Source organism: Lontra canadensis, unplaced genomic scaffold (assembly GCF_010015895.1).
Source record: "Lontra canadensis isolate GAN:19392208 unplaced genomic scaffold, GSC_riverotter_1.0 scaffold84, whole genome shotgun sequence".
NCBI classification, from domain to species: Eukaryota; Metazoa; Chordata; class Mammalia; order Carnivora; family Mustelidae; genus Lontra; species Lontra canadensis.
The window spans coordinates 3,244,202-3,261,790 of record NW_022631078.1 but is presented as its reverse complement, the minus strand read 5'-3'; the positions used below and the strand labels follow the sequence as shown (position 1 = coordinate 3,261,790).

Below are 17,589 nucleotides of genomic sequence, written 5' to 3'. Positions count from 1 at the left end.
CTTCCTCTCCTAGGGCTGACCCATTCCCACAGACACGTTTTCTCTCCACGTGGGGGAGATGCCTCCCCTCGGCCTCCAAGGGCTTGGCCAGCCACACCCAGACCAGCCACTCTGTCTCAGTTTGGGGTGTCCTCACTTTGGGGTGTCCTCCCCTGCTCGTCCCCCTTCCGGAGACCTGAGGCGCCCTTCCTCCTCCCTCCTTGCCCACTTAGCCCTGACTCCTGCCCTTCCCCTCCCGCCCGCTGTCCTGGCTTCGGCTCTGGGCCTCGCCTCCACCCAGCGGACCTATGAGGATAGCCCCTCTGCCGCTCTTCTGACCTCTGGGCAGCTTCCTAACTGGCCGGCTGTGCTCTCCGCGGCACGAGCTGCCTGCAAAAGGAACACGGCACTGCCCGGCATGGCCCCTCAGGCTCTGGGGGACCAGATTCCCCAACCTGTCCCGATTTCTACTGGACCCTTCCTACTGGATGGTCAGTCCTTCCCTAACCAGGCATGGCTCCCCCACCTGCCACCAGGGCACCATTCTGGCACGTGACACTCTACGATGACCATTCATGTCCGTGCCAGGAAAGGGGGCTCCCTGGGTGGGGACGTGAGGGCCTCTTGGACCTGGGTCTTGGGTAGGCGGAAACACAGTGACAACCAGCAGGTCCTCGCCGCATGGGGAAGGAAGAAATGACAGATCTGTCAACAGCACGTGCTGGCCATGTTGGAATGGCCCACCGCGAGCCCACCGCGAGCCCACCGCTCACCTTCGGAGAGCTTGGGATTAGGTGAGAGTAACCTCCAGACTTCCCGAGTCCCTGCATACACACATGTGCCAATCAGCCAGCCTCGCGGTGCCTCAGGGCTCTAGGGTCCCCATTTCACGATGGACACGAAAGGGAACCCGCACGGAGGGAACTGTGTGCCACGGGCACTCGCTCATCCTCACTGGTCCCCGGGCGCCTCTCCCGTGGGAAGGGATGCTCCCCCTTCCCAGGGCCCGGGGGGATTCAGCGAGCGCAAGCGTGTGTGTCAAGCTCGGGCACACAGCCTCCGCCTCCAGCCGTGCCCCCACCCCCTCCGGGGTCAGGGTGCTGACCCTGTGTTTTGTAAATCCCTGCTGTAAAAATGGAAAATCACGTCGCCACCAGGCAGGCACCGCTGAAGCCACAGAGCTCCCGGCTTCCCCGGGCGCTGCTCCCGTCCCACCCGCTCCGAGGCTGCTCCCTACCCCCCCCCCGCCCCCCCCCCCCGCCCCTGGGACCCTGCCCCGGGCCATGAGCGCCCCCTTCCCGCCTCCCCTAGCCGGCACAGGGGCTCCGATCTCAGGCCTCCCACGGAAGCTCTCCAGCCGCCGCTCGCAGCCTGTCCTCGCCTCCCTCGAGGCCGCCCCACTTCCGGTCTCCACCGCGGCCACTTCCACCTGCTCCTTTGTCAGTTACAGCGAGGTGGGGCAGCAGCCCGGGGAACTCACCGGGTTTCCGGTCTGGGCGATCCCGATCACAAACACCAGCTGGGAGCAGAAGAGCGCCCCGATGAGGTTCCTGTGGATGCCGTGCAGGTTGGAGCGTAGCGTCCGCGCCAGCGCGAGGAGGACGAAGGCCACCAGCAGGGCGGCCAGCGACAAGGACACGGCGGCGTAGGTGATGATCTTCAGGGGCAGGACCTCTCCGTGCTGCGGGCGGGGGGTGGGCGGGGGGACATGAGGACTGGCCTGATGGGGCTTTGCACAGGAAAGGCACTTTAAGGTCGACTTTACTATGGGCAGAGCCAGCACGACTGACACGGTTCTCAGGCTGCCGGAAACCACGGAAAACACCAAATGGATTAATGAGGCGTTGGAAAGTTCTGGAGCGGGACGGTGTCCACTTACACGTGGCTGAGGTGGTGAATGTCTATTCTGTGTATTTTGCCCAATAAAAAAATGTTTAAAAAAAACGTTTAAAACAAAACAACCCTCCATACATAAATGTTACCATCCTGGAGATGCACAGCCTGCCCGCCCCAAATTCGGAGCCGGGAGGGGCTTGCACACAGAAGGCGGGTGTGCCATGGCTGCACGGGAGCTGGGCTGCTGGGGAGCCGCGAGGGGGTTGGGCCCCGGAGGCTGAGGGCTCAGGGCTCTCCTCCTGCCCTCCGGAGGCCCAGGGGCTGCCTCCTGCTGTTGGACCAGCACCGGCTTTGAGGCCCTGGGGCAGGGAGCAGTGAGCCCTCTTCTAGTTCCACTTTTCTCCCTGAATTTCAGCTTCCTCCTGCCCCACTCCCGGCATCGCCCAGCACCCCGGCTGGGGGTCGACCCCCAATCCCGCCCCTACATGGATGAAGACTACTGATAACTAACCTCCTCCAGGCCAGGACCTGGGGCTCCCAGCTCAAAAGTGCCACCTGCCCACGGCAGCCTGGCGGTCAGGGGAAGACCGGAGGCCACACCCTTCCCTATTGTCTCCCTGGCCGCCATCAGCAGCAGCAGTCACCCACCCAACAATGTGACAGGAACCTGCGAGCCACAGAGCTTTTGGGAGGGACAATGACCTGGCCTCCCGGGACACATCCCAGGCCTGAAGAAAAAGTGCCAGGGTGAGGCCCCCCAGGCCTCTGTTCTGGTTCCTAGGAACCAGCATCTGCACACGTCGGAGCCCAGGAAGACCTCGCCACCCGCCCACTGGGGGCCGCAGCCCTGTTCCCTCTATTTACCCGCAGGCTCCCAGAGCCTTGCATTCCCACACCCAGGAAAACGCCAGAGGTTAAACATCAGCTGGCCTCGGGGGCTCCTGACTGAGCCCCTTCTTCTGGGTCTCCCGGCCAGTGTGTGCGGCGCTCACGGGAGACCCTCCCTTTGTTCCAGACAGCTGGCTCCGTTCTCCCTTAAAATTTAAAGTGGGGCCGGCACAGCGCCATCCAAGAGGACCCCGAGAGTCCGGCTTCGAAGTGAGGCTCTTCCAGGGCTTTCTTTTTGGGCTGAGGCTTGGGGGTCTGCCACCGGGTTTTTAATTTACAACCCAGCCCCTTTGAAAAGAGTTTCTAAGGAGTTTTGTTTTGGGAATCCTGGCAGATTCCGGCCAACCCTCCCGAACACGGGCTTAAATCGTGGACTCAATTTGGAGCCACGCTGACTCTCCAAAGGGACTCATCCCTGGACACACTCACTGGCAGGGCAGGACTGCCCAGGGGGCCGCGCCCACCTCACGTCTGGAGACGTCCATGAGCACGGCGAAGCTGGCCGTGTGGCTGCACTGGCAGGCGACGTGGGTCCGGTTCCGGGACAGCAGCTCGCAGCCCTTGGCCGACCACCCTCCCGTTCCCCCGATCCTGCAGAGAAAAGGCAGGCGTGAGAGGGACCCCTTCCACCAGGGGGGTCTCTGAGGCCCCGCCGCCCCTGGGGAAGCCCATCCAGCACCCCCAAGGCTGGCCCGTCTCCCCTCCGCCCCCCCCATCGCGTGCTGTGAAGACAACAGCCCTCGGGACCATGTGGACACTCTCCCTTCCCTTTTGTGGCTGGGGAGTGCCCTGAAGCAACCCTCTGAAGTTCACGGTTTCTGTGTCATCTCACAATAAACTTCGATGGGGATGTCTCGGGCGAGCTGCACGCCCTCTTGTTGGAAACATTAGTCAGTTGTTCAAAGGGCTGCTTTGTACTTCAGCCTTCTTTGGAGTCTAGGCGCTTCAGGAAATAATACCCCACGTTCGTTTTGCACTTTCATCTTCAGACTGCACAGTGTTTTACGGCAGCCGCCTGCGAGCAGGGCCCAATTATGACTTCCCTGTTACTGATGCGAAGCCCCAAATGACAAGCTGCTTATGGGTGTGTCTCGGGCGCAGAGAGAGTCCCGCCCTCCCTCCCTCTGGGAAAATCAAGTAACTTCTCTGGTCCTTCCTTTACTCATCTGTAAAATGGCCAGTGAAGGCTAATACGTGTCTGCCAAGAACCCCAAGATCTGGGGATGAGAAGCACCACGGAGGCACAGAGGGTAATTAGGCAATAACTAATTGCTAAGATCCAGTCCTGCGCCGTGAGACAGCCGCGCCTCGTGCCTGCCAAACAGCCCCTCGCACGTCCCTCGCACGTCTCTCGCCATGAAAGTGGCCCTTCTTTCTCGCCTCTGTAAGCCAAGCGTCTCTCACAGGCCGGCACAATGCTGCTCGCTCATTAACTAGAATTTGGAAAGTAAAGGAGCCGCAAGATCCCTGCCCAGCCAAGCCTGCTTCCCAGCATGAGCCCCCTGCAGCCGGGTGTCCACACGCTCCCGCTGGCCACCAGCTCCCGGCCGGAACCCTGCTTGGCGACACCGACTCAATCCGTCTGCAGCACGATGTGAGGGTACGTCTGTCTGTGCTGCACAGAAACAGGCGCCCAGCTGCACGAAAGTCCATCCCAGCTTCCAGCAGCCTTGGCCAACCCCACACACAGGGGCAGAGCTCCGGGGGGGTGGGGGTATGAAGGGTCCTCACGCTGGCGACACCCTTACGTGATGGAGTGGTTCCAGAACACACAGACGGGCTTGGTGCGCTCCTCGGTCTCCAGCAGGACATGCTCCACCAGGACAGGCCTCTCCAGGGGGCTGGGCAGGGCAGTCCCCTCACTGTACACCACGGCGCTCACCACCGGCGTGTTAATGACTGGCCGGTTGGGCAGCCTGGGATGGAGAACACGGGAAAAGGCACAGTTCGAAGACGCCTGTCTCAAATCTGTGCGTCGACGACCCCAGAAGCACGCACTGTAGACGTCTCTCCAGGAGGCCCGGACCCGGAGCCCCAGCTGCTGTCCCCGAGAAGGGCCCCGGGCTATGGCGGCGGCTCTGTGAGCAATGGGGCACGTGCGGGGGACTGGTCACCTCCAGCCGGGCAGCAGCACCAGGGAAGGCCCACCCGGATGCCCAGAACCTCATCCCGGGGGGCTCTCAGGGCAGTGGTCTGTGGCCGTGGCCCAGGCTCACAGCAGAATGTCCTCACACAGATGCCTGGGGAAGCCCTTTGGAATCCTCCGGAAACAGGCCTTACCGGAGGCTGCGGCGGTCAGGGTCATAGCGCTCGGGCAGGAGCTGGCCTAGGGTCCGGTAGATGATGACAAGGGCGACAGCGAACCGGCCGGGCTCGTCCGGGTGCCTCTTCCGCCTCCTGAATGGGGCCTCCCCCTCCGCGCCAGGCCCCGGAGGCACCGCTTGCGGGGCGGCTTTCCGACCGGCTGGCCGCACCATGGGGGTCCCTGCAATGCAAGCGGAGCGTGAGCGCGGGGCCGGTGCGCCCACCAGGCCACTTCCTGCTGGGACAGGGGCCTCCTGAGGCCACAGATGCTCGCTGGGCCCCGGCGGAGTAAACACAGAGCCCCACACGACTGCAGCACAGAGGCTTCCAGGGGCTGGGGGAGGGGACGGGGACAGACTGTCATTCCTGGGGACAAAGGTGGCAGTGCCTGCCCAACACTGTGGACGGACGGAACATGACTAAACTCCGCCCCCAGAGTGGCCAGGACCGCACCGGTTCCCGGCATTTCAGCTCGACCCAGGAAAAGATGACAGCTATCACGGGCTGACCGGCCGAGTCCCTCACCCCACACAGGGGGTGACACCGGGGCTGCTCTGGGAGGGACAGACAGGGACGGGGAACCGTCTGCGTGGGTTTGTGCCCCCTGCTTTGATCCCACGTGAATGACAGGTGTGTGTGAAGTTGTAAGTGCTCTAGGGACACAAGAAGCCACATGTGGCCCACATAAATACGTCCGCACACGTATTTTGCGGTGTAGGCGCTTACGATATCGTGCCACTGACTGGGGCACGGAAGCATGGGTGCAGGAAGGTTGAAAACTTCCCCAGTTCCTGTGTCCACACGGGCTCACGGGAGGGAGTACTGGCCCTCCCCTTCCCAGCAGCCAAGTGACAGTCCCCTCCGACGCTCTGTTAGCCTGGCCACACTCAGGTTCTCAACAACAGACAAAATGCCCCGGCTGGCCCAGAAGCCAGCTCTGCAGCCACCCAGACCGCCCGGCACTGAGCACAGGAGGCTGAGCTCCGGGGAGGCGGGAGGGCCGAGCCCTGAGGGACAGGGCTTCTAGAAAGGGCAAGACCCAGGGGAGCCTGTGGAGGGGCTATGAGGTGCAGTGGGGCAGGGGACCTCTCGGCCCCCACGCGGAGGGCCACTGCAGCTCAGAACGGCTCATCGGTGCCGGCAACATGCCGTGTGACCAACGGCGTCCGCCCCTCTGAGGTGGCACACGCACCTTCAGCATCTTCCTGACCCTGCTCAGGGGCAATGACTGGTGACAACACTGCTCAGCGACACTCAGCTCCTCCTCGGGGGGCGGGGGAGGATGATATAGGCGGGGGCTTTCCTGAGTGAGAGGGTCAGGTACTGCCCCAGGCCAGATGACACTCCCCAGGCCTCTGCCCATGGGCCAGACGCCACCCAATGGGTCAGACGTGACATTTACGGGTCCTTTGCTCCTGGACAACCCCACAGAGTAGAGGCCAAATCCCCCCAGGGTCCTGCTGCCTCTCGGCTGCTTGCTCCCGGAAGTGGAAGGCGGGCTGAGTCCCCGCGGCCACTCGCCAGCGCCGCTCCTCCAGCAGGGCCGGCAACTCTGGGCAGCCTCGACAGTACCAGAGGCAGCGGTGGGCGGACTGGACAGCGTCCTGGGGTGCTCAGAAACCCCAGGCCTGGCCCTTCCCGGTGTTTGCTCCCGGCGCCAGTGCGCACACACACACACTATCTGGGCCAAGGCTGGGCCAGGGCAAAGGGAGGAGAAGGGCCCGGAGTCCGGGGCTGGGATAAAAGCCTGTCCAGGGGCCGGTCAGGGCGAAGAAGGATTTGAGCCAAGGTGGGAAGGTCAGTGTCTGCACTGGCCTGCCAAAGCCTGAGGCGGGGGACAGACGCAGGCAGAGGTCAGCCCTTGGGGCCAAGCCCTAGGGCTCTATGTCAACATCCAGCACTCAGAGAAGAGAGGCGGCCCCTCCAGGAGGGACACCAGGAGGCGGTGGGATGCCAGGGGCTGGGGGGCTAGACTGCACCCCTCTAGCTCCTGCAAGCTTGTCCACCCAGATCTGGCCCTGAGTTCTGGCTCTAGGAGCACAGGATGCTTTTTCCTCTGCTTGTCTTCCAGGGGACCTGTCAGGTGTTTGGGCAGTGGGAGGGGGAGGGGCCCCCCAAGCTCGGTGGCCGAGGCTTCCCATCAGTAAAAGATCTGGTGGGGTTTACTCCGTGGTGATGGTTCCGGCTAACAGACAAGTTGAACGTGGCACCACGTACGGAGCTGAGGGGACTGATGTCAGCCGGCCGCCGTCCCAAGGCCAGCAGGGCAGCAAGCACCAGAAGCTTCTCTCGTGGGACCGTCTAAAGCAAACGAGGCTCCTGCCTGTCCACTCCGGATGCCTCAGCCTTGGAGACAGAGGAGGATCCGGGGTCCGTTGAGGAGCACAAGCACGGACAATGTTTTTGGGTCAGGATGAGCGGCGATATCTGCAGGGTCCGCACGTCTGACAGTGCTGATGACCGCTGGCAACTCGGCCGAATACAGGAAAACCCAGACCGCCCAAAAGACGGTATGAAAGATGGCATCGGGGTGGATCCCGCATCGGAGTAAAATCCTCTTCCAGAGGTTCCAACACCCGAATAATAACGCCATGCAGCTGACGGACTGATTTACTAAAAACACCTCAAACTGTAAATTGTCCACTACAGAATTTTACCTTGTCACGTCCCCATTATTTTAAGACATTTTCAGTAGCTGGAGAGGATCTGTGAAAAATATACTCTCAGAAAATCCCAAGGGCGCCTGGGGGGCTCAGGCAAGTGTCTGTCTTCAGCTCAGGGGATGATCCTGGGGTCCTGGGCCTGAGCCCCCCATCAGGCTCCCTGCTCGGCGGGAAGCCTGCTTCTCCCTCTACCCTTGCCCCGCTGCTTGTGCCCTCTCTGTCTCAAATAAATAAATGAAATCTTTAAAAAAAAGAAAAAGAAAAAGAAAATTCCAAACGTTTAAGCCATTTGGTAATGTAACCCCAACCCAGGACTGAAAAACTGGCTGGCGGTGGCAGGGGGCAGGGGGTGGGGTAGGGGGGCAGGTTCTACAATTACCCACACATAGAGGCATCCTCCCCCGCCCATCAGGGAAGACTAGTGCGCACGTGTGTCAGCTGTTATCTCATCTGTCAGGTCACGAGACAGCCGAGTACCTGCCGGAGACGCCCAGCTGCGGCACGGGGGTCAGACGCCAGCTCACGCCCCGCGGCGGCCCCGTCTCAGGGCACGCGTGTGACACGCACGCACACAACACGCTCCACTACTAGGAACCATTCTTTTCCCTCTCACAGGACCCTCGGAGTTCCCCACCCCTCCCCCGAACGGCGGGGCACCGTGGCGTCCACGAGGCCTCACCTTTGCTCTCGGGCGGCTTGAAGAAGTCGGCGGAGAAGAACACCGAGGACCCCAATTCCTTCGGGAACTCGTCACGGATGTCCTCGAATCGCGGCACCCTGGCTCCCGTGAAGTTGAACGTGTCGAAGATGTCGACAGCCAGAACTGTGGGGACAGGTCCCCCTTGTCATCCAGCCCCCAGCTCCTCCCGAGAGCGCCCTCCACCGGCTCCGCGTCCAGACCAACCAGAGCCGCCACCCTGACCGGCGACAGCCTTCCTAACAGAGTCGCCTCCACTCTGCTGCACCCCCCGGACCCGCTGAGTCACACAGCGCCAGCCCTGAGGGTGAAGTGAGACGTCACGGCGGCATCGGGGGCCAGCCGGCTGGGGTAAGAAGGAGACGGCCGGAGAACAGGAACCCGCTCCCCGGCCGGCAGAGCACGAGTGGACACTCGGATCGACCCAAGGGGCTCCTGAGTCCTGTTGGCTCTCGGAGGCTGTGGGGTCACCCCTCTGTTGGCACCGACCGCCACTGCTCTGAGGAGCCTGCCGACAGAGAGGCTGTCACCCCTGCCCGGCCCAGGTGACCCCCAACGTCATCCCACTGAGCTGACTGGTCCAACAGCCCCCACAGGAAGGGAGCCCATGGGCTGCCCACACGGACAGGCCAGGCGCCTGCCCCAAGCTGCTGGGTGGTCAGGGATGGCAGGGAACATAGGACACAGGAGGACAGACAGGACCCAGTGCAGGACGGATGCTCCCGGCCACAGAGCATCAGAGACAACGCCAGAGGGGCTGCAGGCAGAAGTAGGCAGGACACTTGGAACCGCCTGAGTGCTCCAGGAGGCCCCAGGCTGCAGGCGGCACCGTGTCTGGGTCCTGTCCGGCCCCGAGGCCAGCTCTGCAGAAGCACACGCATTCTTCTTTCCTGACCCCAGTGATGACGGGGGCCCTGAGCCCACCGCCACCCCGGCACAAGGCAGGCCCGTCGGGGGCCCCCGGAAGGGCCCAGGAGATGAAGAAGCCAGAACATCTCCTGGCCAGCACGGGAGGCCCCGCCCCAGCCGGTCACAGGGCTCCAGTGAGGGCCGCCACTTCCAGATTAAGGCTCAGCCCCTCCAGTGATGGGCGTGCACAAGGCAATCACCCCCACCCCACCACCGGCCCCGTGCAAGGCCGTCCCCTGCAGGAGCCCCGACCCCCACTCAGGGACTTGGCCAGCTCCATCTGGGTGGGTCAGGTGGGGGCTGGTTCTACCATCCGGGGCTTTCTCCCTGGGAAGGAATCTGACCATGGAAACCCCTGGACCTCAGGGTGGTGCCTCCCGGGCGCTGGGGGTGACTCGGTTCACAAGGCACCTGCTTGCTGACCTTCATCCCCTGACTCAGGAAGGGCAGACATCCCCCCGCCACCCAGGTACCTGGCCGGCCTGTTCCTTGTCCTTCCCTGGGTCTGTGCCTCCCCTGGTGAGCCTGGAGGGAGGGACCCGCAGCCTGACCCCGGCCATGCCCCTCTGGACAGCCTCACACCCATGTCCCAAGAGGCCTGCAGACCTCCCAGGGGAGCCGACCACACAGCCTCTAACCCGCCCCAATTCCTGCTCAGAGCCTGGGAGTCAGGTGTGTGTTTCTCTGGTTCAGCTCTGAGAGGCTGGACAAGGAGGGTCCTGACTCCCTACTGTAGACAAGTCACCAGAGGCCAGAGCTGCTGACCATCCCCTAAAGACAGCCCAGCAGGGCCCCCCCAGACAGGCCCCAGGGGTCCGACCCCAGAGCACACGCACTTTCCCCCAGCCCCGCAGACTCGCGGCCTTACTCATGTTGGCAGTGACGATGACGAAAGGCCTCAGGTAGGTCCTCTGAACGTTGCGCGCCAGGTTGGTGACGTAGGCCTCGAAGCCGCCCAGCAGCCGCACGGCGCCCCCCTCACTCCGCTGGATTTGCTCCCACGCGGCCTGCGTGTCCGGGGCCAGAAGCGTGCTGCCTGTGTGGACCACGTCCTGTCAGACAGACAGACAGACAGTGCTCAGCGGGTGAGTGAGCCCGGCCCCAGGAGGCTGAGCTGACATGGCGGGAGGCAGGGGCACACCAGGCTTGGGAAAGTCTCCAGCTCCCTGAGACCAGGCTGGGCAGGATCAGATAGGGGACAGACCCTGGGGGGGCAGGAGCCGTGCGTCAGGGAGACACTCTGCTGGGGGCTCCCCCATGTACACTCCGAGATGCAGAGGGGAGAAGGCACGTGGACGGGGAGGCTCCCCGGGGGTCTCTGCATGGACGGACGGGGAGGTTCCCCGGGGGGGGGGGGGTCTCTGCATGGATGGGTAGGCCTGGGGAGGGGTCCAGAGGCATCATGGCTTCCAACGCTCACTGCCCAGCAGATCAGACACGTGAGGATGAATGAGGGTCTCCTCACCAACCACCATAAACAGACATTTCTTAGAGACACATTACTTAAACACAGAACAGGACGGTTTCTATATGAGACCTCGTATCTCTGAAAGCAGGACCTCGAGGTGGGAGCGGAGACTCCGGAGCCCCCGACGAGCTACATGCCCCTGGCTCTCTGCCTCGGTCTCCTTACCTGTAAAATGGGCGGCAACCGCGCACCACCGCAAGCCGTGTGGCCAGCGAGCGGCTAACACACATGAGCCGCGCAGACCGCTGGCCAGCACTCAGGGGCAGTTGTCAGTGACGGTGACTGTCCCCACCACCAACACTGTGCCCCACACGTGTCCTTGCCCAAACACCCTGAGCACTCGCACCCAGTGTCCCCGGTCACCACGCTGGCCCGGCCCGGGTGCAGAGCGAAGTTTTGCCCCGAGGACGTGGGAGCAGGGGTGTCGCACAGCTGAGCACGGACTCCCCACCGCCCTCAAGCCCCAAAGGACCACAGGGCCCCCCGGGGGCGACCCGCCGCACGCCGTCACCTGGTGGAAGTTGGCGTCCCGCGTGGCCGCCAGCTCGAAGCCCTGGCGGCCGCTCTCATGCAGCAGGACACGGGCCAGCAGCTGGTAGGCCGTGCGCACGTCGTTGCCAAAGAGCGGGCCCGGGGGGCGCGTGGCGTTCCGCAGCGCCTTGGCCAGCCGCACGGACCGGTCGCCGTCCATCCGCGTCTCATTCCGGCTCAGCTTCTCGTTCTGGGAAGGGGGAGCACACGAGGTGTTTGCACGCCCACCGCGGCTGCTTTGCTCCTTCCTGTGATTCAGAAAACCTGATCCTTTCTCGTAGAAACTTCCTTTTCAGGCAAGAACTTGAAAACCCAAACCAAGCAGGGACGTTGGTGAGTACTACTCTGGCACCAAAGAGGAGGGACGGTCAGGCCAAAAAGTGCTGGAAAGAGACACTGGGGGAGTGGCAGTGACGAAGGGCGAGGTCGGGGGCGGCGGGCCGGAATATGGAGACCCCTCGTTTGCAGACCCAGACGCAGGGCTGGTCCTGACAGGAAGAGCAGCCGTGCTCTGCCGTGGGCACTCAGGACAGACATGGGTGCGACGGTCCCGAGCCGGGCCCAGCCCCCGGCCAGTGGGATGCAGGGCCTTGCGCCGTCCACGCCCCCCGACCCCACACGCACGCAGCTCCCCGAGGTGGCGCCTACCGTGGCTTTGAGCTCCAGGAAGGAGACGGTGGTGCAGTTGAAGAGCTCCGCGGGCAGCCAGCCCTTCTCCCCGCTGCAGTGTCGCACGGCGTTGCCTAGGGAACGGGGAACCGGGAGGAAGACCTGAAACCCTAATTAGTGATCATGCTCGTTGACCTGTGTGTACCTGAACCCAGTGTGCCCGGCGGGGGTGTGAAGCGCACCCCTCGGCCAGCCCAGGGACAGGCAGGTGCCACGGCCACGAAACCAACCCAAGCTCTCTCCGCACGTGCCCAGGGCCACGCTGAAGCTGCCCGAGCAGCCCAGCCACCGTGAGCAAACACGTGAGCAAGTCCACAAAAAGAGAACCGAGTCCATCGTGTGCCAAATACCCACAGCGTCTGTGGGCCCTGCGCGCCTGCCACGAACCCGACTCGCAGCCGTGCGCTTTGGTGGGTCGTGCCCTTGGGTCTCCGGACGCCCCTCAGGGTGTGGACACAGCTACCACCCCCGTTTTACAGAGAACCTGGCGCTGGGTGGGGCAAAGCGGCCTGCGTCCTGGCCCGTACGCATGTGTCATGTTTGCGTTACGGCTTTTCCAGGTTTTGTCATTTATTATTAAAGAACAAGGTTTTATCTTCCCCCAACACTTTGGCTAAAGAACATCCCACGCGTCCAGACGCTTCGGCCAAGTCTCCGCGAGCCGCACGCCTCGGCCAAGCTCCCGCCTGGAACGGATGCCACCGGCCATGGTACTTACCCACGGAGCCCCTGGGACACGGCACCGCCGCCGGCTGCCCGAACTTGGTCTGTGGCCACCAGATGCCAGCCTCAAATGCTCTGGGACATCCGTTGTAGATCACTGGGGTCACGGGGGGAAAGAAGGCTGCTCAGCCGGCCACGGCCATGCCCACAAGTGTGCATGGCTCTCGGAGTCCTCTGCCCCCACCAAGAACCGGACCCTCATCGGGGTTAGGACAGGGGAAGGGGGGACCCAGGCTCTGACCTGTGCCCTCCAGGAGGGCCAGGTCACGGAAGGCCAAGTGAACACTGTCAGACCATGAGGCTGTTGAACACTTCCCAGATCCCAGGAGTGTGTGGTGCACAGGCAGACACGGGCACGCGTGCAGGAGCCCAGTAGTCTGTCCCTGTGACACGGCCCGAAGGGGTCGAGGGGCAACTCAGACCTTCACAGCCAAGCGTGGTGACCTCGGCGAAAGGGTTGTCACAGTGATTGCACTGGCGGCCGATGACGCCGGACTTGCAGACACACTGCCCCGTGTCCATGTCACAGGCCCGGCTGTGCGAGCCGTGCGGGAAGCAGTCACACGGCAGGCAGGCGTCCTGACCCGGGGGCCTGTAGTGATTCTCCTGCAAAAGCCAGAAGAGGCGCGTGGGACTCTAGGCTCCTCTCCCGCGGGATGCCTCCTGGGTGCGCCAAGGTTACGGCCGTGCTCCTGGGCCTCTCCCCGCCGCCCTCCACCCACATTCCCCCAACGAGTGGCTTCTGGGCTGCCCACTGTGCCTGATGGGGCAGGTGCACTGTCTGGGAAAGTGCCCCCCTAACTTCTTAGCTAATACTTGTCACGGGCCACCTGCCTATCTGTCCTGAAAGATCCTGGATTCAGATGGAGGTTTACACGGTGTCTTTTTTTCATTGTGAAAAGTTAGAAGGCACCTGAAGGTCCACCACTGGGCAGGTCAGGGAATGGTCAAGGGCACGGGCTTCAGATTGCAAAGTCCCGGGTTTGTGCCCATCTCTGGCCATACCTCCCTTGCAGGGGACTCAAGCATCCCCTGCTGAAGGGTGGGATGGGCTGTGACTCGGCAGAGCCACGGCCTGTGTCCAGGTCCCATGTCAGGCAGGGACATGGAACCGTCCCCACAGGGAGGTCCAATCATGTGTGTTTGAGCACCTGGGAGGAGGCACAAACACATTACCAGTCACCCCGGGCGGGAACATGGGCGTCACTTTTCAACACCTTTCTGCATTTTCTATAATTTCTGATGAGAAGAAATTCGAGGCACATTTTCTCGAAATGCGCTCCGAGCCTCCCTCCCACCTGCCATGCCACCCACGGATGTGCCGACTGCCGTGTGGCTCCGTGTGGCTTGCCCGGTCCAAATCTGCTCCCACCAGTGCGGTTTTTCATTAAACGTTTCAGCAGACATTTGTGTTTCCAGAAGTGCATGAACACACGTGGGACATTCCCGGTGCTAAAGCTCCCGGAGTGCGGAGGGGACCCGTGCCGGCAATCTCCCCTCTGGGGCCGGCAAACCTACACCCCGCAGCACGTGGCCCTCATCCAACGAGACAGATCCTTCCTCTGGGTTCCAAATGACCAGCAGCTCAACAGCCGTGCAGACACGATTCTGAGGGCTATGGCCTTCCCCAGGATGCCGCGGGGACAGCGACCCAGGGCCTGCCCAGAGCACGGCGGCAGGTCTGACGCTGCAGGAGGTGGCTGTGCTGCACAGAACGCAGGTGCCCCAGCTGGGGTGTGGGCAAAGCTTTCCATGGTTTAGAAATTCCAGCCATCCTTGAGGGTCAGCGTGACAAGAGCCCAAGGAAAAGGGCCAAGAGGGAGAACAGTGGTCGGTGCTGAGGCTGAGCAAACCTCACGGAAATTACCGTTTCCTGTTACCAACTGGGTGTGCGGCTGACGACTCCGTTCTCAGGGCTCCACGCCAGTGTCCACGTGAAGACCGGCCCAGGGGTACGCAGTGCCTCGGTGAGCAGCCACCCTGGGCTCAGGACCTGACCTCGTGTGTGTGCACGTGGGCAGGCACACGGCCATCTCTGGGGGCTCAGGACCTGAGTGCGCGTGTGTGTGTGCACGTGGGCGTGCACACGGCTATCTCTAGGCGTGGCCACCAGAGGGAGGTGGGAACGCAGCCGGTACCTGCCCACGAGCCAGGCTCACCTTGCACTGGCACTGCCCGTTGGTCTTGTTACAGTCGGGATCAAAGCCTTTGCTGACGGCACAGTGGCAAGGTCCGCACACGGGGTTCCCCCACCAGCCTTTGGGGCACGGAAGGTCAATCCTGTTGGGGAAATAGGAGAGCAGAGGGAAGGTGTGCGTAACCGTCCTCAGAACCAGAGGAAGATGTTGGAGGCCAGGAGCCTCACCTGGCCTGCTTCTGGACCCCTCCCTCCCTGGAGTAGCCTCAGTTTCCCCTTGCTGGTTCCCAACCTCACTCACCCCTGACCCCTTAGGATCCCAGACTCCAGGGGTCCCAGGTCTATAGAAGCCTAGTCCCGGGCTTCTACTACAAAACTTATTTCTAAAATGATTTGCTTGCTCACTTTTTTTTTTGACAGAAAGCACAGATGAGTATCTCAACCTGGGCTTCCCCCGGAGCATGACTTTGCCATGCTCCCTGCAGGGGGGAATGGCACTGACCTGTGCTCACTCTGTCCCAGCACCCAGACGACGGTGCCTGGCTCATGGGGGAGTTCAGTGACAGGTGACTCCACAGCCGGGCCAGCTCTAGCAGTAGCCCCAGCCCCAGTGGAACCCACGGAGCCCGGCTGCCCTGGGCAACCTTCCGGTAGGACCTGGGGTGTCTGTCAACACAGGATCCCTGGTGGGCAGTTCCGAACACAGGAGCCCGGGGCATCCATGCTTTCTGGGGTGCCCTGAGGCACACACTGCCTGTGTGCCCCCAGACGCCAAGCAGCCTTTCCACAGACGTGACAGGCACCGCGGTCAGCTCTGAGGAGCCACGGGCTGGGTCTGGTGGGTTTGGGATCAGGACACGGGCCCAGGCCTGCTCTTGAGAGCCCAGCAGGCCCTAAGATGTGGGACATCAAAGGTCATGAGGTCGGGCTCACCCCTCCCAGGCTCTGGCCACTGCCAGCTGCTGTCACCCCCCTCCGCTCTCCACCTTACTGCTCACCCACCCGTGGGGCACACGCCGCAACCAAACCCCTCAGGCTCCTCGAAACGAAGGGCCGCCCTGGGCTTTCTGTCTCAGCTGACGGCATTCCGTCCACCCACCTGACCGGCAGGCCACCGCTCCTACTCACTCGCTCACCTGGCAAGCAGTTACTAAGTAACGACAGTACACACAGCACGAACATAAAAATAACCACAGTGGCACGGCTGAGCCGGGGGCTCTGCCGGGGGCTCTGTACGTTCGTGGGTCTGCACATATGACAGGGGGACCCCTGAGCTCTGGTGCACCCCTTCTCCCTACAGCCCCCTCAGCCTTCTGTGCCTGCAGCGCCAGCCCTTGGGGACAGGGTCTGCCTCCAGGCCACCCCCACCTCCCGCTTCCGCCTACTCCTCTCACGCTCCACGCGGCAGCTGGGGCCCTGGGAGTCCCAGGCTCCAGTCGGCCACACTGCTCGAGGCTCTCACAGCCCCACAAAGCCACGTTCTGTTTCCGGCTCACGGGGTGGGTCCCTGCGGCTCGGCACCCATGGCCGCGTGCGTGGTGGGGCTCTGGAAGCAGGCGCTCCGTTCGCCCCGTGTTTCTGGGTGCAAACCCACTCCAACGGGGTTAGTTTGAGATGCTCGCTCAGAGTCTTATTTGCTTCATGACAAATTTGAAAAAAAAAAAAAAAAAAACAGAACTATGTCCACGTTAGCCACAATTCTGTGTGTCTTTGCGTGAAGTGACCAAGAGGAGAAGAGACGTGGGAGGGACGTGGCGGCCGCGCCCTGCGAGGGGCTGCTCCTACCTGTTCTCGCAGTACTGGCCGTAGTGGCCGGGCCCGCACTCGCACGCATAGCCCCGCAGGGAGCCGGGCCTGTGCACGCATGCCGAGACATGCTCACAGGGGTTCAGATGGCACACGTCCACACACTGCCTTCCGAAGTACCCTGTGGGGACAGGCCAGCGTCACCACCACCCCAGAACCTGCCCACGATGCTCCTCGTCCCTGCTCCAGAGCCAGAGCCTTGGGGGAAGACGTCTTGGGCCATCTGCGTCTTCCCCAGACTCCACTCTCCCTGCCATGCCGCCATGGAGGGACATGGTGTCTCGCTCAGTGTCACGGGACACACCAACATGCAGTGGGTCGGACCTGGAAATGCAGCGACAAGGGCCACCTGGGTCCCCCTCCATCGGGAGAGCGGGAGGCCTAGGGGAGGGAGTCAAAGCCACCCCAGGTCACGCGGTGGGATCGCAGCCCCTCAAAATCCAGGCGACCACTGAAAGTATCAGCTTTGAAAGTGGGGATTTCTCATGAATTCTCTCCCTCCTCTCATCATGCATTCTGAGAATAAAGCGCGGAGGGCCCCACGTCCCAAGTAAGGACCCGATGGACGAATCCGCTCTGAGAAGTGACCCCTCTTCCCAGTCACGGAGGCTCAGGCCTCGCAGACCCGCAGCCCCAGCGGGGGTGCTCCTGCTTCATGCGCCACGATGTGCTCTCCACACCAAAGCACTGCCCTCCCCCAACGGGCTTCGGGACAGCGGGGTGCAGGTGCGGGGCTCCCACCGGGTACGGGGCTCCCACCTTTGTCGCAGATGCAGGAGTAGCTGTCCCAGGTGTCCCGGCAGCGGCTGTGCTGAGGGCAGGGGCTGGAGGAGCACGGGTCCTCCACGTCACAGCCGTCCTTCACCCTGACCTTGAGGGCGTCGTTCATGTTCAGCGTGGCGATGTTGGTAGACGTCTCCCCCATCCTCACTCCCTGAGTTAGAAAGGGGCAGCCAGGTTCAGTCCAGCCTCTTGGGGT

General features: G+C 62.7%; 1 protein-coding gene across 1 annotated transcript in view; it reads right to left on the bottom strand.

Annotated features, from left to right (window-relative positions):
- The window catches only part of CELSR1 (cadherin EGF LAG seven-pass G-type receptor 1), a 131,853-nt gene that overhangs the window by 10,417 nt on the left and 103,847 nt on the right, over positions 1-17,589 (bottom strand). Inside the window, exons 12-24 of the mRNA XM_032882764.1 lie at positions 17,370-17,544; positions 16,590-16,731; positions 14,827-14,947; positions 13,090-13,273; positions 12,663-12,764; positions 11,924-12,018; positions 11,256-11,465; positions 10,145-10,328; positions 8,350-8,493; positions 4,984-5,188; positions 4,452-4,619; positions 3,168-3,294; positions 1,460-1,660 (exon numbers count right to left, since the gene is read on the bottom strand). Coding sequence (XP_032738655.1) covers positions 1,460-1,660; positions 3,168-3,294; positions 4,452-4,619; positions 4,984-5,188; positions 8,350-8,493; positions 10,145-10,328; positions 11,256-11,465; positions 11,924-12,018; positions 12,663-12,764; positions 13,090-13,273; positions 14,827-14,947; positions 16,590-16,731; positions 17,370-17,544 — 2,058 coding nt within the window. The remainder of the gene's footprint in view (positions 1-1,459; positions 1,661-3,167; positions 3,295-4,451; positions 4,620-4,983; positions 5,189-8,349; positions 8,494-10,144; positions 10,329-11,255; positions 11,466-11,923; positions 12,019-12,662; positions 12,765-13,089; positions 13,274-14,826; positions 14,948-16,589; positions 16,732-17,369; positions 17,545-17,589) is intronic.